The 15,585-nt window shown below is 45.8% G+C and overlaps 1 protein-coding gene across 1 annotated transcript in view; it reads right to left on the minus strand.

Moving 5' to 3' along the window:
• The window catches only part of ATRN (attractin), a 187,386-nt gene that overhangs the window by 22,584 nt on the left and 149,217 nt on the right, over window positions 1–15,585 (minus strand). Inside the window, exon 27 of the mRNA XM_075420254.1 lies at window positions 1,072–1,179. Within this exon, the coding sequence (XP_075276369.1) occupies window positions 1,072–1,179 (108 nt within the window). The remainder of the gene's footprint in view (window positions 1–1,071; window positions 1,180–15,585) is intronic.

Raw genomic sequence — 15,585 nt, forward strand, 5'->3', positions numbered from 1 at the left:
AAATAAGCAGGGCAAATCATGAAACTAAGACAATATATTGAAAAGCTTCTTCTACTTCGTGTCCACCCAGAACATGCTGCAAGGCCCCGGTCAAGTGGAAAAAGCGTTACAGCTTGCCATGAAGGACCTAATATTCACACATAAATAAGGAAGAGCTAAAGCTACACAGGTAACCTTCATTCTGGCATTTCTTGATACCAAGGCCAAGACTTCAATATTATTACTCACCAAACAGAAGTTCTCGGGTCAGATTGTTTTCATGTGCTTCACAGTAATTAAAATACACACTTTTTTATTTAATAGAAAAGCATAACCTGCTTTCTTGTCACAGTGATAGAAGGTGAGAAACTTTGTGCCTGGACTAATGAGGAAGATTTCCAACAAACTGAAGTCTGAGTAAAATAAAACAGCTACCTGAGACAGGAAGCAAAAATACTCAGTGTTCTCAGGTTCTTAATTTTTTCTTTCTCTATACGAGTCTGCTAGTCAAAGCATCATGTTAAAAAGATCCTTTAGTTCATTAGTCTCCTTTTAAATATGCTTTTCCTAAAAATATAACATGTTGTGCCTAAGAACATGCCAGCCTGGTGTAAGACAATGACTTCTCCACACTCCTATTTGCTCATCACAAGATGTATTTGAACATATATTTATAATCAGAAATATGTTAACACTATTACAGTACACAGACTTGATTATACTCCTGTTTGCTTTGAGATATCACAGAAAAATGGTTTCTATTTGCAGCACCTATAGCTATTTCTAGCCAAATGTTTTACTCTGTCAAGCTGCATTCTCCTCTGTTCCGAGCTGTAAAAGCTAACAAGGCAAACACAAAATCTCATCCCCTGCAAACACTGTAACTTCTATCTAAACCAGCCCAAAAGTTGTAAACGCGTACCTGAAGGGATAAAAGCAAATATGAACAATATCTGCCAGCCCTCCTGGACGTACGGTTTCTTGCAAGTATATAACAAATAGAGGATTTGGGATTATTGCGTTAAGCACTGTTTAAAACAAGCATTCACGATTAATTGTGGTAAGGACCATCCTTCAAGCACCAGCTCTCACCTTTATGCTTCCCCCAATGAGATCTGGCGGCTCTTCATCTGTTTCTAAGGCAACGTTGATGGAGGCGAAGGGGCGACTTGCCATCTGTTGCATCTCACGGAGTAGTTGCTAATTTAATAAACAGAAAAATATTATTATCGTATTGTTTCAACACAGAGATGAAAAAACCCACACGTATCTGAGCGGTTTTACCCAATACAAAGGGATATAAATGAATATAGAAAAATAACCTCTCAGTGTTTTAAAGGGCTTAAGCGTACCCACGGATAATTGTAAATATTCACATTACTACAACTTAACAAGTTATTGCAAGTAAAGCTGCACCACACAGTCTCAGCCCGGCTCGTCTAGGAGGTAAAATGCATCCGCCTAAGTCTCCATAAAGCAGTTATTGACTTTTTAAGCTGTGATATCCCCGTTGTTTGTCTGGGGCCTGACAGGACTCCACAGGACTTGTGGGAACTGTTTTAAAATTAAACTAGCAGCAGCATGTAACTACTGTAAGGAAGAAATTGATATTTTTTACAAAAGCGCTGGCAAAATGCTGTCAGGCATCTACTGAATAATCATAATTTTTTATTGTTTGTTTCCTTTCTGAATGCAGCAAGCATGTCCTTGTTGCAATGATTGATTAGAACAGAAAACCTTTTCCCGGGTAAATCTCTGCAAGCCTCCATGACACAAGACATCTTTTTCTTGTGCTCTTCAGCACTTCTAAGCGATACGACGCAGCTCCCTTTTATTAACGCACACAAAAAAAGACAACTTTCTATACAGCTGGGCTGGAAACAGCATTTCAATTTTAGCTGAGCCGTGGCCACGCTTCTCGTTGGCTTCAGCGGCTGATGTCCAACACCGACAGCCAGCTCCACAGCCTGCAAGCGGAGGCAGGAGCCAGAACCCCAAATCCCCGCAGCAATGGCTCTGACAGGACTCGGTGTCCCCCTTTATCACGAGAAGAGGCACACATTTTGGGGAGCATGTAAAAAGCCAGCGGTCTTACCCTGCTGCAACCGCCTAAACCCACTTGTTGCACGCAGCTTTACACATTTAGCGTTCCTGCTTCGCTGCAGCAATACCCGTTGTACTCTGTTTTTAAGCAAGATTGAGCCGCTACCAAACGCCTGGCTGTACTTCCCACCATCGCTACCCGCTTTTCCTCATTAATTCTGGGCAATTTGACAGTCCAAGCCCTAACTGCTCATTGACAGCACTCAAAAAGAGCTACAGAAAACACCACGAAGCGCGCCGTGCCCCGGATAACCCAGCCCAGCCGCAGAGGACACAGGACACCGGCGCAAGGGAGACGCTGCTATCCAGCACGCAACTCGTTCGGACAAAACTAAGCACATCACCATTTTCTTGGAGCCATGAACCTTCTCCGGTCTTCTCTTTGGCAAGTAATCTTTTAGTTTTGGTTTTTTTTTTTTTGCGTAGAAAACTGGAAAACTGTCTCTACGCTTGGGGTTCAGGCAAGGTGGCAGGAAGGTACGATGAGGATGATGAAACTAAGCTTGGCAAGAGTATATGAGCCTCTACGCTTCTCAATCTAAATAAGAAAAAAAAAATCAAATACCACTGCCATAGAAGCCAAGTGGCAAAGTTTTGCTTAATTTCAGAAAGAAAAAAAAAACAACCCAACAAAAAAAAGCATTTCGGAGCAGATTGTAGATACTGTCACACAGCAAAAAAACCCAAGGAATTCACACACACGGAGCGGTACCAAGCCTTTGCAAGCAAACTTGGGTGTAACTCGCACTTGGGTAAAAGAACACGAGGAGTTCTCGAATATTTAAAGCACACCAGCAGATTGCAGACTCCAGCATGTGAGAAACAGATTGCTGGGTTGCTGTTTCTGCAATTGTCCTCTTCGGCTATCATAAAGCGCTTTGTTTAATGGCTATAAAACCAAAGAACAAGCTGTCCTGATGAAGATCACAGAATCACGGAATGGTCGGGGTTGGCAGGGACCTCTGGGGGTCACCCAGCCCAACCCCCTGCCCAAGCAGGGTCACCCAGAGCAGGCTGCACAGCACCGTGTCCAGGCGGGTCTGGAATATCTCCAGAGAAGGAGACTCCACAGCCTCCCTGGGCAGCCTGGGCCAGGGCTCCGTCACCCTCAGAGGGAAGAAGTTCTTCCTCGTGTTCAGCTGGAGCTTCCTCTGCTTCAGTTTGTGCCCATTGCCCTTTGCTTTCGGGGCTGTCCCAAACTCAGCTGAGTCTCAGCGTTAGCAGTGGCCAAACTAGGTAAAAACCAAAGGTACAAGTGGCAACCAAGCCAGCAAATGCTTAATGGAGAACATCCTTTTCCTAACATCAGTTTCTGGCGTAGCGTTAGTCATGGTACAAGCTTCCCCCCCAAAATTACAAATAAATTTGAGAAATAATTGTTCTGTAACCAGAATGTCACCCTTTCCCCCAAGGCATGCACTGCACGTGTTTAACCTGTGCACGTCTGTATCCCTCGGTATTTGTACGGTGTGTCAAAATTTTTAATTAAAAGGTTTTATGTTTTAAGGGAGAAATTGTGGCATTTCCCTAGCCAAGATGTAGAGCACGTCATTAGAAATCAGCAGCAGTTAACATCAAGATACACAGAACCCAGCTTACCCTCACTCCTAATCACTCGCTGTCTGAGACTTCAAATAATGAACCTCCACGCTCTTTGAACCAAACCTTGGGTTTCCAGATCACACAATTAATAGGACAACCTGGGAATATTTTACATCACTTAGGTCTGAAGAGGATTTTAAAGGCAAAATGTTTGACAGGCTCACAACAAAAACACATCAAAAAGCGTGTACTGGAACGCGCCACTGCCCTTTAATATTTAAGTAACTGCAAACTACACAGTGTTCCTTTGCACTGAGTTTGATGAGTTTTTTCTTCACTATCAGCAGAAAAACTCCTTCAAAACCAATGACAAGTTAAAGCAAGTGCAGAATGGGGAGCGTTGAAACAACGCATGAAGTTTTGATGCAGCCAGACACTAAGAGAAGCTGAAAACAAACCAACCCAACAGAGGGGCGACGGTGGAGAAGCAAAACAGCAGTGAGGACAGGGGACCACCAAGGTCGCTCATCTCCCAGCATCTAGGACTGGAGGTGCAGGTCCATGAGCGAACGGTGCAAAAATGCAGGGTTTCATACCAGTGATCCTTGAAACTCATACCTGGTGAGTAATCCACAATCTTGGGGAATCCAAGATGAGTAGCGTCTTACTGACGGGAGAGAAACTGGCAGAGGAATTGAGGAAAACCTTCTGGTGCAGTAGCACAGGCTCTCACGCAGAAGAAAAACAGCCACTCAGGTTACCAGGTTAATTGACTAATGTAACCTATGCTGTGCTTTCTGACAGGAAAAGCCCGAACGTTTGATTCACGGTAATAAAGCAGTCCCCGGTGCCTGTACAACCATCCGGCTACCACCCATCTCGGCAACTGCCCCCCGTAGAGTCCCTCCTACGAGCACAGGGCGACGGTACCTTCGGAATGGGGCTCCGATATTTTCAGGCATGAAAGGAGGCTGATTGTTCCAGCAGGAAGCCACACAGCATCACAGAATGGTCGGGGTTGGAAGGGACCTCTGTGGGTCACCCAGCCCAACCCCCTGCCCAAGCAGGGTCACCCAGAGCAGGCTGCACAGCACCGCGGCCAGGCGGGGCTGGAATATCTCCAGAGAAGGAGACTCCACAGCCTCCCTGGGCAGCCTGGGCCAGGGCTCCGTCACCCTCAGAGGGAAGAAGTTCTTCCTCATCTTCAGCTGGAGCTTCCTCTGCTTCAGTTTGTGCCCGTTGCCCCTTGTCCTGTCGCTGGGCACCACTGGAAAGAGTCTGGCCCCGTCCTCCTGACCCACACCCTGCAGGTATTTAGAGGCATTTCGAAGGTCCCCTCTCAGCCTTCTCTCCTCCAGGCTGAACAAGCCCAGATCCCTCAGCCTCTCCTCCTAGGAGAGATGCTCCAGTCCCCTCCTCATCCTCGTAGCCCTGCGCTGGACTCTCTCCAGTAGCTCCTCATCTTTCTTGAACTGGGGAGCCCAGAACTGGACACAGGACTCCAGACGGGGCCTCACCAGGGCAGCGTAGAGGGGGAGGAGAACCTCCCTCGCCCTGCTGCCCACACTCCTCTTGATGCACCCCAGGATCCCATTGGCCTTCTTGGCAACGAGGGCACACAGCACTTATTCCAGCAGGGTATCAGCAGGAACGTCTGGTACCGTTACACTAGTCTACGGTTGAAGGAGATGAACTATAAAAAGGGGAGTCAGAAAAGAGCAATAGTCTTTTCAATAGTCGGGTTTTTTTGGGTTTTTTTGTTTTGTTGTTTTTTTTTTTCCCCCCAGGGCATTTGTAGATCTAATCCTTCAAATTACTCCTGAAATTCAGATGTTTCTGGACCCATAGCTTGTTGTTTTTAGAAGCATAGCTGCTCTGGGCATCCTCAGGAGATAACAATTTGGTTTTAGAAGAACTTTTGACGAAGGTATTTCAACAGAGCAAACCACGTGTTCTTTTACTTTGAGACAAGTACGATTAAAGGTCATCCGTTGAGGATTCACATTACAACCTTTGAGGCTGAAATGAATTTCAGATGGTGCTCCAAAGCTAAGGCTATGATCAGCCGCCTGCTGAACTGGGTCTCTACTGCCGTATTTCTGCACCATCATGGAAAAAACCAAGCTTCACTCTCTTATGAACAAGCAAAATCACCAGCTGTGTTCTCCACGCTGTCCACAGCCAACTTTAAAAACCAGGAGACCCTCAAATCAGCTGCGTGTTTGGAACCACTCTACCCTGTCTGTATCGCAAAGATAAACCGGTCCAACGGGCCAAAACCCAGAGATCTCACAAACAACAGCGAGTCTAAAGAAAGTAACAGCTCCAGTGTCATGGAAAGAGGAGAAAGATAAAGAAGATACAGAAACAAACAACCAGAATACAAATCCGTTTAAGACTTTTAGGAAAAAAATAAATTTGGGGGCAGAACGTCCTACCTGGGATTTTCCCGTATCAAGCCGAAGCGCGCAGCTCTACCACACAGAGTGCTAAGGGTTCTTCAACACGGACTCAGCAACCCTGGTCACCCCCTCCTGCCCAAGGCTAAACAGAGGGTGCTACAGAAACAGAACAAAGATTTCTCTTTCCTGACCAGTCTTTTATATAGCATCAGCCCTGCAAAATTATTAAAAGTTTTACATGTTCCCTCCAAGGCGTATAAAACACCCAATCCCATCAAATCCCTAAAGGTCTCGCTGCACACACTGAGCAAAGGGTAACAAAATTCTCCCAGTAAAGCTTCTCAGCTCCGACTTGGCCACTTGCTAACCGAAATCACGGCGAACTTGTTGAGGTCAGAGGATGGAGAGCACTCCCATCCTTCCAAAATGTACTGGGTGGAGTGGTTGCACTGGTAGACAGGCATTTTGAGCTTACTCCTGCAGGTCCTGGATTGCTCTACGGGCTTCATTTGAATTCAGAAGATGGCTCATCCCATTTGTGCACAAATACATATTTGCATACGCACATAGACTATCAACTACTTCTTTCCAGGCATGACTAACTTTGACAACCCTGTCTGGAGAACTTGTCTCGGAGCTCTCCTGTAATGACATCTGCCATAACGCAGCTCGCATGCTGCCAAAAGCCAGCGTGGGAAAGGGACATCACCCTCTGGGCATTCCCAAGGTCCACTGGGGAAGGTGACCTGCCCGGTGGCAGCGGCAACAGCAGCTAGACGGAGCTGTAGGTCTGCGTGGCCAGCACCTATGGGTGCTCAGGCACCACTGTGCATTGCTTTGAAGTAACATATATATCCTGGTGTGGAAACCTTTGCTTTACATTCTAGTTACTTGGTGACCTTGGGGGAAAGGGGAGAAGACAACAGAATTACCTACTCCAAAATAAAAAAGGCATCAGCGAAGAAATAAACATACGAGGTACAAATGTTCCATGAAGATGAGCCACACTGTCTCAAAAATAAGTGATTTAAAGCATTTCGCTACCATTACATTAACTACCACGTAAGTCAACAAACAAACAATTCTCTCTGACACTTCCATCATCACTGAAAATTAAGTTTTTAAGCCCCTAGAGCACTGCACATATTAATGTTAGCTAATTAGTTTTGTAACTGACTTTGCAGGCTATGTTGAAAGAGAGAGGAGGAGAGAATTAACGTTCAAATGCTTCTCAACAGGCAATTCCACACTTCAAAACTATAACAAACCAGAAAGCAAAGCTGCTGGGAAGTTGCCTCATGCTGAAATGACAGAAGAGATTTAATTCGGGGCTGATTAAGATAAGTAGGTTATTCATCATAATCATGCCCAGTAGGAGGGCACAGAAAACCTGACCTTTAATAAGGAGAGTAAGATATCATTTCTTTTTAAAAGAGCAGAAGGATATAGTCCCTGGAGACTAAAATATATACCAATACCAGATAATTACACAATAGCACAGCGCACCTTTGATTGACTGGAGCTCTTCTAGCATAATTACACAACATTGTTCCTCTCCCTGATTTTTCCAAATAGCTAAATTAGATACCTGTACCACTGATTCCTATCATCAGGCAGACACCTAGGAGTCTGAAATGACAGCGGTTTCAATACACAGACAGTTGTGGGGTTTTTTTAAACGAGGCTGAACTCTCCCAGAGGTAGACTTGATGGCCTAGCTTCATCAGCGCAAACACTGGCCAACAGTTCTTCTTTGGGATCTACTAAACCCATCTGAATTCTCTAGCGGCACCACCACTAAAGACTATGGGAGAAGAGCTCAGCTGGATGCCAACACTGTGTATGTGACTGCCAGCCTGACATGACGGTGTCCTACAAGGAGATATCAAAGCTACAAATGGTCAGCTGTAACCGGCCATCTGCAAGTTCAACCAGAGATGAGCTCAATTAGGCAGAGAAGCGACAACAGCATGTTCAAACAAAAATGGACCATCAATTTCCCTCTGAGCTGGAATCTCTCGTCAACATTAATATTTTGGGATGTTTCTCCTCTTCCGGGCATCTCTGATTTCTGCTATAATTTCCTTCCGTTGGTGACCAAAGCCGCGCAGATCACTGCAGAGAGCACGCAGCGTTTGGACTTTGGAAAAAGCCTACAGGCACTATGAGTTGGTTCCCATTGATGAATTTTAAATTTAGGGACATCTGAAAGTTACGATTATTTGATCTGACCTCCTGCATGGTATGAGCCACCGAATTGCACCACGTGATTGACCTAGAAAAGCTCCTTCCAAAAACACTCAAAGTCCAAGAGTCACGTTTCTAAACAAAAAATTGTTGCCATTGCTACTCTTGCCATTCAGAAGAGAAGAAAACCAAACCAACTTTTGACTATTTCACCCCCAGTTGCAGACACTGGGTGTTATGCCTTTGGCTGATCATTTAGAAGACCCTCATCCCGTCATGAATCTTCTATGATTCCTTCTCACAGACACTGACTCACATTATCAAATCTCAATATGTTCTTCCTTGGATAAAGTGAGTAATTTGTGACGCTTTAGTCTGCCACTTATCTTCCAGAAAACAAATTAATCTTGCAGTGTTGTTCTGTACCATCTGCAACAGCCAGGTCATTGCTGAGACCAGAGTGGGCATAGTACTCCAGTAACTGGTCACACATAATACTAACACTATGCTCTTCTTTTATTACTATAAATGGAACTGGGAATCTAGGTAGAGTTATTAAACTGCCATGGCCACCATCATTCCAGTCTATTGTCCAGGGAACAGACATTCTGGGCAGTAAACCCACCTTAACTGTTTAAAAAAAACCCATACACAGGCTTACGTTTCACAACTGAGTGTGCTGACTGTTTAACCTAGACCTCCTTAGAGGAGGCATCTGCTTGCCATGATGTCTCACTCCTCCAATTCGTGTTTCCTCTACAGACCACACCAAGAAGAAGTTAATATCTTCTTCTCAGCTGACAGACACTGAACAGTGCTGTTGGTGCTATCGAACAAGAAGGTCTACACGCCATATGGCTGCTGGAAACTTGGAGAACAAAGTAGGAAATTTCAGCACCAGCACATCTCATTTCTTAGAAGCCCTCCAAAGCACCCAGGACTGTCCAATTCCAGGGACATTTGTAGCCTGACCTTTTAATGTTCCTGCATAAGGCTGATATCAGATCCTTTCAAAACACCACTGGAGACTCTAGACAGCGATGGAGATCCTGATTTACAGCTACAATCTGAAAATATTCCAATCCTGAATCCTTTTCTTTGACAAAGGATGCCCTAAATCGCAGTCTAAGAGAGAAGATATGAGAGAGGAATGAAATAGTAACAGGTGAGAGCAGGAAGGGGAAGAAAACGAAGGCAGAGCAATAAATAATACACAGCCCACGTCCCTTGGAAAGCCTTTTCTGTAAAAACGAACACAGAAATCTGCCTGCCTCCAACAGTATCCAGTGTTCACGGATGTTACAGTGGAGGATGTCAGTGAAAAAAAAGCAGCTCTGCTGCATTTTGAATACACTTGGGAGGGAAAAAGGTTTCAGCAGTGAGGTCAGGGAGGAGAAGGATCATCCCTGTGGTAAATCAACACACAAAACCCATCTTGAATAAGCTGGGCAGCGCACACAGAGTAAAAACGTTCAGTCCTGGATAGCAAGAAAAGAGGTGAAACGTAGACAATTCTATGTATGTTAAGTCTGCAGCTGAGCTCTGGACACCCAGATTTAGTTATCTCTGTATGTGCTTGGTGTAGATGCTCCCAACGCATTCCAAGGGGGCAGGGAGAGCGAACCAGCTGACCCTCACGCACTTACACTGGGTCGGGCAAACCACTCTCCACGCTCCATTTGCTGGAAGCGTTAAGAGGAGCTATTTCTTGCTCAAAGTGGAGGAGAAACAGCAGACTAAGGGTGAAGATAATAGGATTTCGATGCTAAAATAAAACAATAGGACAGAAAATTCATGACAGCAGATGGGTATCTCAAATTTCTAATGTCACTCTCGTATTTTGTACATTATTCTCTATTACCACCTTGATACCTTTAATGTTTCATTTTCTAGAGACAAGATAGAAAGGTTTCCTACGCCCATTTCCTAATGTCATTGACCTCATCCAATGTCTCCTATAAAAGCTGTCTTTTTATTTCCATTTTCTCTCTTGAAGATGTCTGAAGATACTTAAACTTGGTACTCACTGGAGAGGGAATAAACACACAATTTACAATCCCATCTCCTCCATGCCTGATATGACACAAATTGTTCCTATTTTTACTTCAGGTCAAGTTTTATACTCTGCAAGTCTTGAACTTTTGCTCAGTGCTCCAAACTCATTTTCCTACAACTATACGTTCGCCGCACCGTGTTGACGCACTCGAAAGACCCTTTAGCCAGAAGGCTGAGGAGCATCAGCACTGAGACGTGCCGGCAGCTGGCCAAAGAGGATCAGCTGCAGAAACAACAAGGCAGGAGAATCTTACATATTTGACACGATCCCGATGTAGACACTGGATTTCTAGCACACTGCTTTCTCAGTCAGGAGTACTGCAAATTTAGTTCCAACCAAAGGATGCCGCTGCGTGCCATTAACCTGACACACGAAGCACAGCTGCACATCTTTTCCCAGCACAGTTTTCCAAGCAATACTGTCTGAATAATTTTGACTACCACCTTTCAACACATTCCCTTTTTCTGGCCCATACCTATCTCTGGCTAAGCCTCAGCTATCTACTTTTCACTCTGCACTGCGATAAGAAGTTAGGCGCTTGCAATGCTTATATTGGAAGCAGAAGTGATTGATAGCTGGGAATTACCTGCCGATTGCATTATATTTTACTTAGTTTTGGGTTAAGATTAGAGAACAAGCTCAAGAATTACTACAGCACAACCCATGGGAGACAGGTGATTGTAACTCGACTGCTTCTAAAAATATAGCCCAAACTAGGGAAGTATCTTCCTCCAGGGCTGCAGCACATATTCAATTAAATTTTACAATATGCTGTCTGAATCAGGTGTCCTGCCACTGCTGCATAATCACCTTTCTTTTCACCCAGCCTCTAGACTGTAATACGGTGGGAGGAGGTCGACAAGGTGGTCTCCATCAACTGTGTCAGCAGTTTATACAGGAAAAAAAAGTGATAAAACAAAATCTGGTTTTCTCAGTCTGGCCTGCATGTGACCCAAGACTCCTGTTAAGGGTAATGGAGAAAAACAAGCGGAGCAGCCAACTCCAAAGGAAGAATGGTAAATCTAAAAATCACATGCTTCAGAAACACCCCCAGAACAGCAGGGCAAACTTCTGGACACTTAGAACTTGTAGTGTGGCAAATTGCTATTAACCATTACTTTAACTACTAATATTTAAAGGGAGCCTTGATAGGATTTATTGAGAGTCCGTATAAAAAAACCCTGCAAGCTATAAAATCATCTTAGCTAATCAGGATGCTTTCCACAGAGCGAAAGAGCTCTCAATTCCTCGGTGTAAGACATCAACAAAGAAAGGCAAGAGCCTGGCTTGGCTGAGTTGCGACCGGCTGGTCAAACCGAAGGGCAAGAAGGCAGTGGCCAGGTGGGGGGAGCAGGGACAGGGATCCTGGGCAGAGTACAGGGACGCTGCCCGGTCTTTTCAGGATGGCATCATGAAGGCCAAGGCACAGCTGGAGCTGAGCTGGGCAAGGGATGCTAAGTATAATAAGAAGGGCTTCTACAGGAACGTCAGCCAGAAGAGGAAGGCCAAAGAAAGCGTACCCCCCAGATGAGCAAGGCTGGCAAACTGGTAATGGTGGATGAAGAGAAGGCCGAGGGACTCCACAACTTATCTGCCTCAGTCTTCACTGGCAGCCTCTCTTCCCACACCTCTCAAGTGGATGGACAGCAAGATGGGGACTGGGGGAGCAAAGTGCCTCCCGCTGTAAGAGCAGATCGGGTGCGTGACCACCTGAGGAACCTGAACGTACAGATGGGACCTGATGAGATGCATCCCAGAGTCCTGGGGGAATTGGCTGATGTAGTCACCAAGCCACTCTTCATAATATCTGAAAGCTCGTGGTAGTCAGGCGAAGTCCCTGGTGACTGGAGGAAGGGAAACATTGTGCCCACGTTTAAAAAGGGCAGAAAGGAGCACCCTGGGAACTACGGACCTGTCAGCCTCACCTCTGTGCCTGGGAAGATCATGGTGCACATCCTGCTAGAACCTATGCTGAGGCACGTGGAGGACAGGGAGGTGATTCGAGACAGCCAGCGTGGCTTCACCAAGGGCAAGCCCTGCCTGACCATCCCAGTGGCCTTCTGTGATGGGGTGAGTACATCAGTGGACCAGGGAAGACCTACAGATGCGATCTGTCTGCCCTTCTGTAAGACCTTCGACACAGTCCCTCACAACATCCCTCTCTCGAAATTGGGGAGATATGGATTTGATGGGTGGTGATCTATTCGGTGGCTAAGGAATTGGTTGGATGGTCACAGCCAGAGGGCAGTGGTCAATGGCTCAATGTCCAGATGGAGATGTGTGGTGAATGGTGTCCCTCAGGGGTCCATACTGGGACTGGTGCTGTTTAATATCTTCATTAGTGACACAGGCAGCACACTGACTGCTCCCTCAGCAAGTCTGCAGATGACACCAAGCTGAGTGGCGTGGTCAGCACGCCTGAGGGACAGGATGCCATCCAGAGGGACCTGGACAAGCTGGAGAAGTGGGCCTGTCTGAACCTCATGAGATTCAACCAGGCCAAGTGCAAGGTCCTGCACCTGGGTCGGGGCAACCCCCATTATCAATACAGGCTGGGGGATGAAGGGATGGAGAGCAGCCCTGCCGAGAAGGGCTTGGGGGTGCTGGGGATGAAAAGCTGGACATGACATGACAGCATGCACTGGCAGCCCAGAAGGCCAACTGTGACCTGGGCTGCATCCCCAGTAGTGTGGGCACAGGGTGAGGGAGGGGATTCTGCCCCTCTGCCCCGCTCTGCTGAGACCCCCCGGGAGTCCTGCGTCCAGCTCTGGAGCCCTCAGCACAGGACAGAGCTGGAGCTGTGGGAGCGGGGCCAGAGGAGGCCCCAGCAATGGTGCAAGGGCTGGAACCCCTCTGCTGGGAGGAAAGGCTGGGAGAGCTGGGGCTGCTCAGCCCGGGGAGGAGAAGGACAAGGGGAGAGCTTAGAGCAGCTGCCAGTGCCTGGAGGGGCTGCAAGAGAGCTGGAGAGGGGCTGGGACAAGGGCAGGGAGTGATGGGACATGGGGTGATGACTTTAAATTAAAAGAGGGGAGATTTAGAATGGATATAAGGAAGAAATTATTTACACTGAGGGTGGTGAAAACCTGTCACAGGTTGCCCAAAGACGTGGTCGATGCCCCATCCTTGGAAACATTCAAGGCCAGGTTGGATGGAGCTCTGAGCACCCTGGTCTAGTGGAAGCTGTCCCTGCTCATTGCAGGGGGGTTGGGCTGGAAGATCTTTAAAGGATTATAATATTATTCTGTAATACCAAAAAACCAAAGGCTTCTTGGGAAGACTTTTGTTTCTGGAGACAGTCTTTGTCTGTGTATCTATAATGGCATGGCACAGATTTAAAACAGTTTCCTCAAGTTTTATAGTACTTTTAACAAAGAGGAATGGAATAGCTGAGATCTACGAACTACAAGATAGAGTCAGAAGATGTAAAGAAGGAGCAAGACAAATAACAGCAAAAGACAGGAATCTGCCAGCAAAAGAACACAGTGATGAACTGCCTGTCCAACAGCCACACATGTAAACAGAATTTAAGACTAAAGCATGCCAATATGTTGCTAGTATTCCAGCTTTTTTCCTTAAAACATGCATCAGTCTGGATGTAACTTAATTTATAGAGACATTTTTCATCTAGGCCACTGCTAAAATATTCTAACTGAGCTCCAAAGCACAGTATTTACTTCTCAGTCTACATTCCTTACACGCTCCTAGATAACATTTAACCTCAGGAGCCAAGAGGGAATGCTATGCTGACTCCAGCTTCCTTTCTTGGCAAGAAAGTGAGCAGGAAAAAATCAGCCACCCTAGTCAAAATTTATCTACCTTCAGAGAATACGGAAAACCTCATAGACTTACATTATTTCAAAGATTAAGGGTTATCTGTTTGAAAACCAGTGACTATATTCTGCATTTGAGCTCGCTAGTAAGAGCAAAAATATCCAAAGCAGAAAGAGGAAGAAGAGTAAAAGAGTCATCAGACATCATCTTGCTTTATTATAAGAAAGGGGAGCTCAGATTGAATAAATTTTTACTACACCCACTAGTGCACTGCAAAGGAAAACCAGATAGAGATTTTTCTGAAGATATGCATGAAACGGACACTTGCACAGGATTTCAACACTGTAAAAACGAATCCCCAGAATACTCTTGATCAACTACTACGTCTGCATAAAACACCCTTCAGTTGAACGGTTACACGGCTGGGTGCCTGCAGCTGCCAAGGGCTTCAGCCCGGCAGGGGAGCTGGAAGGAAAATCTACGGGAATGGGCAGGTTTCACCCTAAAATCCAGCGCAGGACAGAAACACACCTCACTCCTCAGGAAAAGATACCTGGTCTCGGGTGCTGACGTACAGACCCCTACGTATAGAAAGTGCACATGGACTCACCTGAATAAAGCCTGGCTTGTCTCGTTTCGCGTACAAGTCAACACACTGCACAAGAAAAAGCTCCTAAAAATCATCCCAGGCGCAGCCCAGCCCAACCTCTGCTATCTTTGTACCTCACACAGGGCTCTGCCTTCCATGGTTTTAGTGGTTGCCACAGCAAGCAAACCCCAGGAACGCGCGGCCGCCTGCCTCGCGGCACAGAGGACTTGCTTCTCCACACAGCTCTGCTACACATGGCTGCATTCAGGCTTCGAAATCAGAAATAAGGACACCTTTTTTTATGCTATTGAGTGATAACTTGCTGGCCATCTCATCTCAGGCACCCTGCGTGCTCAGGGTGTAACATGAAATGAGCTTTCAACTGAGAAGCAGGAAAAAAAGGGTGGTGGAAATAAAAATTATCATCAGGGATAAACGAGGAGGAGCCATATTTTGGGGGGTGTAAAGCCCACATTTTTTTACACGCTGCGAACAAGAAAATGTTGGGAAGCTGATAGGGCCAATGGCTCGGTGAAGAGGAGAATGTGCTAGCACTGAAAGTTGCCTTTCTACGCGGTACACTACAGCTTTCCAAAGAGTTGGTGACATCTCCCATCTTTCTCTTACACTACTATGTTCCAGGAAAAAAAAACAAACACAGCCAACCCCAAAACATTTAGATAAGCTTCGAATTTGAAAATGGGTATTATTCGCCTTTTTTAAAAGGTTAAAGCAGGAGCTAACGCGGTTCCCAGCTTCAGCACAGAACTTTCCTCTTTTGAAAGAGATGTAAAGAATCTCCTCATCTGTGGTGGGTTTGTATTTATGCAGTCCAGAACCCGAGCTCTGGGAACGCAGAGCATTCGCCCCTGTTTATACTAAATATATATATACAAATATATATTTTATATATATAGTATATATATACCCATACATACAAAAATAGCATCATTTGT

Source organism: Opisthocomus hoazin, chromosome 5, assembly GCF_030867145.1.
Source record: "Opisthocomus hoazin isolate bOpiHoa1 chromosome 5, bOpiHoa1.hap1, whole genome shotgun sequence".
In the NCBI taxonomy this organism is placed as follows: Eukaryota; Metazoa; Chordata; class Aves; order Opisthocomiformes; family Opisthocomidae; genus Opisthocomus; species Opisthocomus hoazin.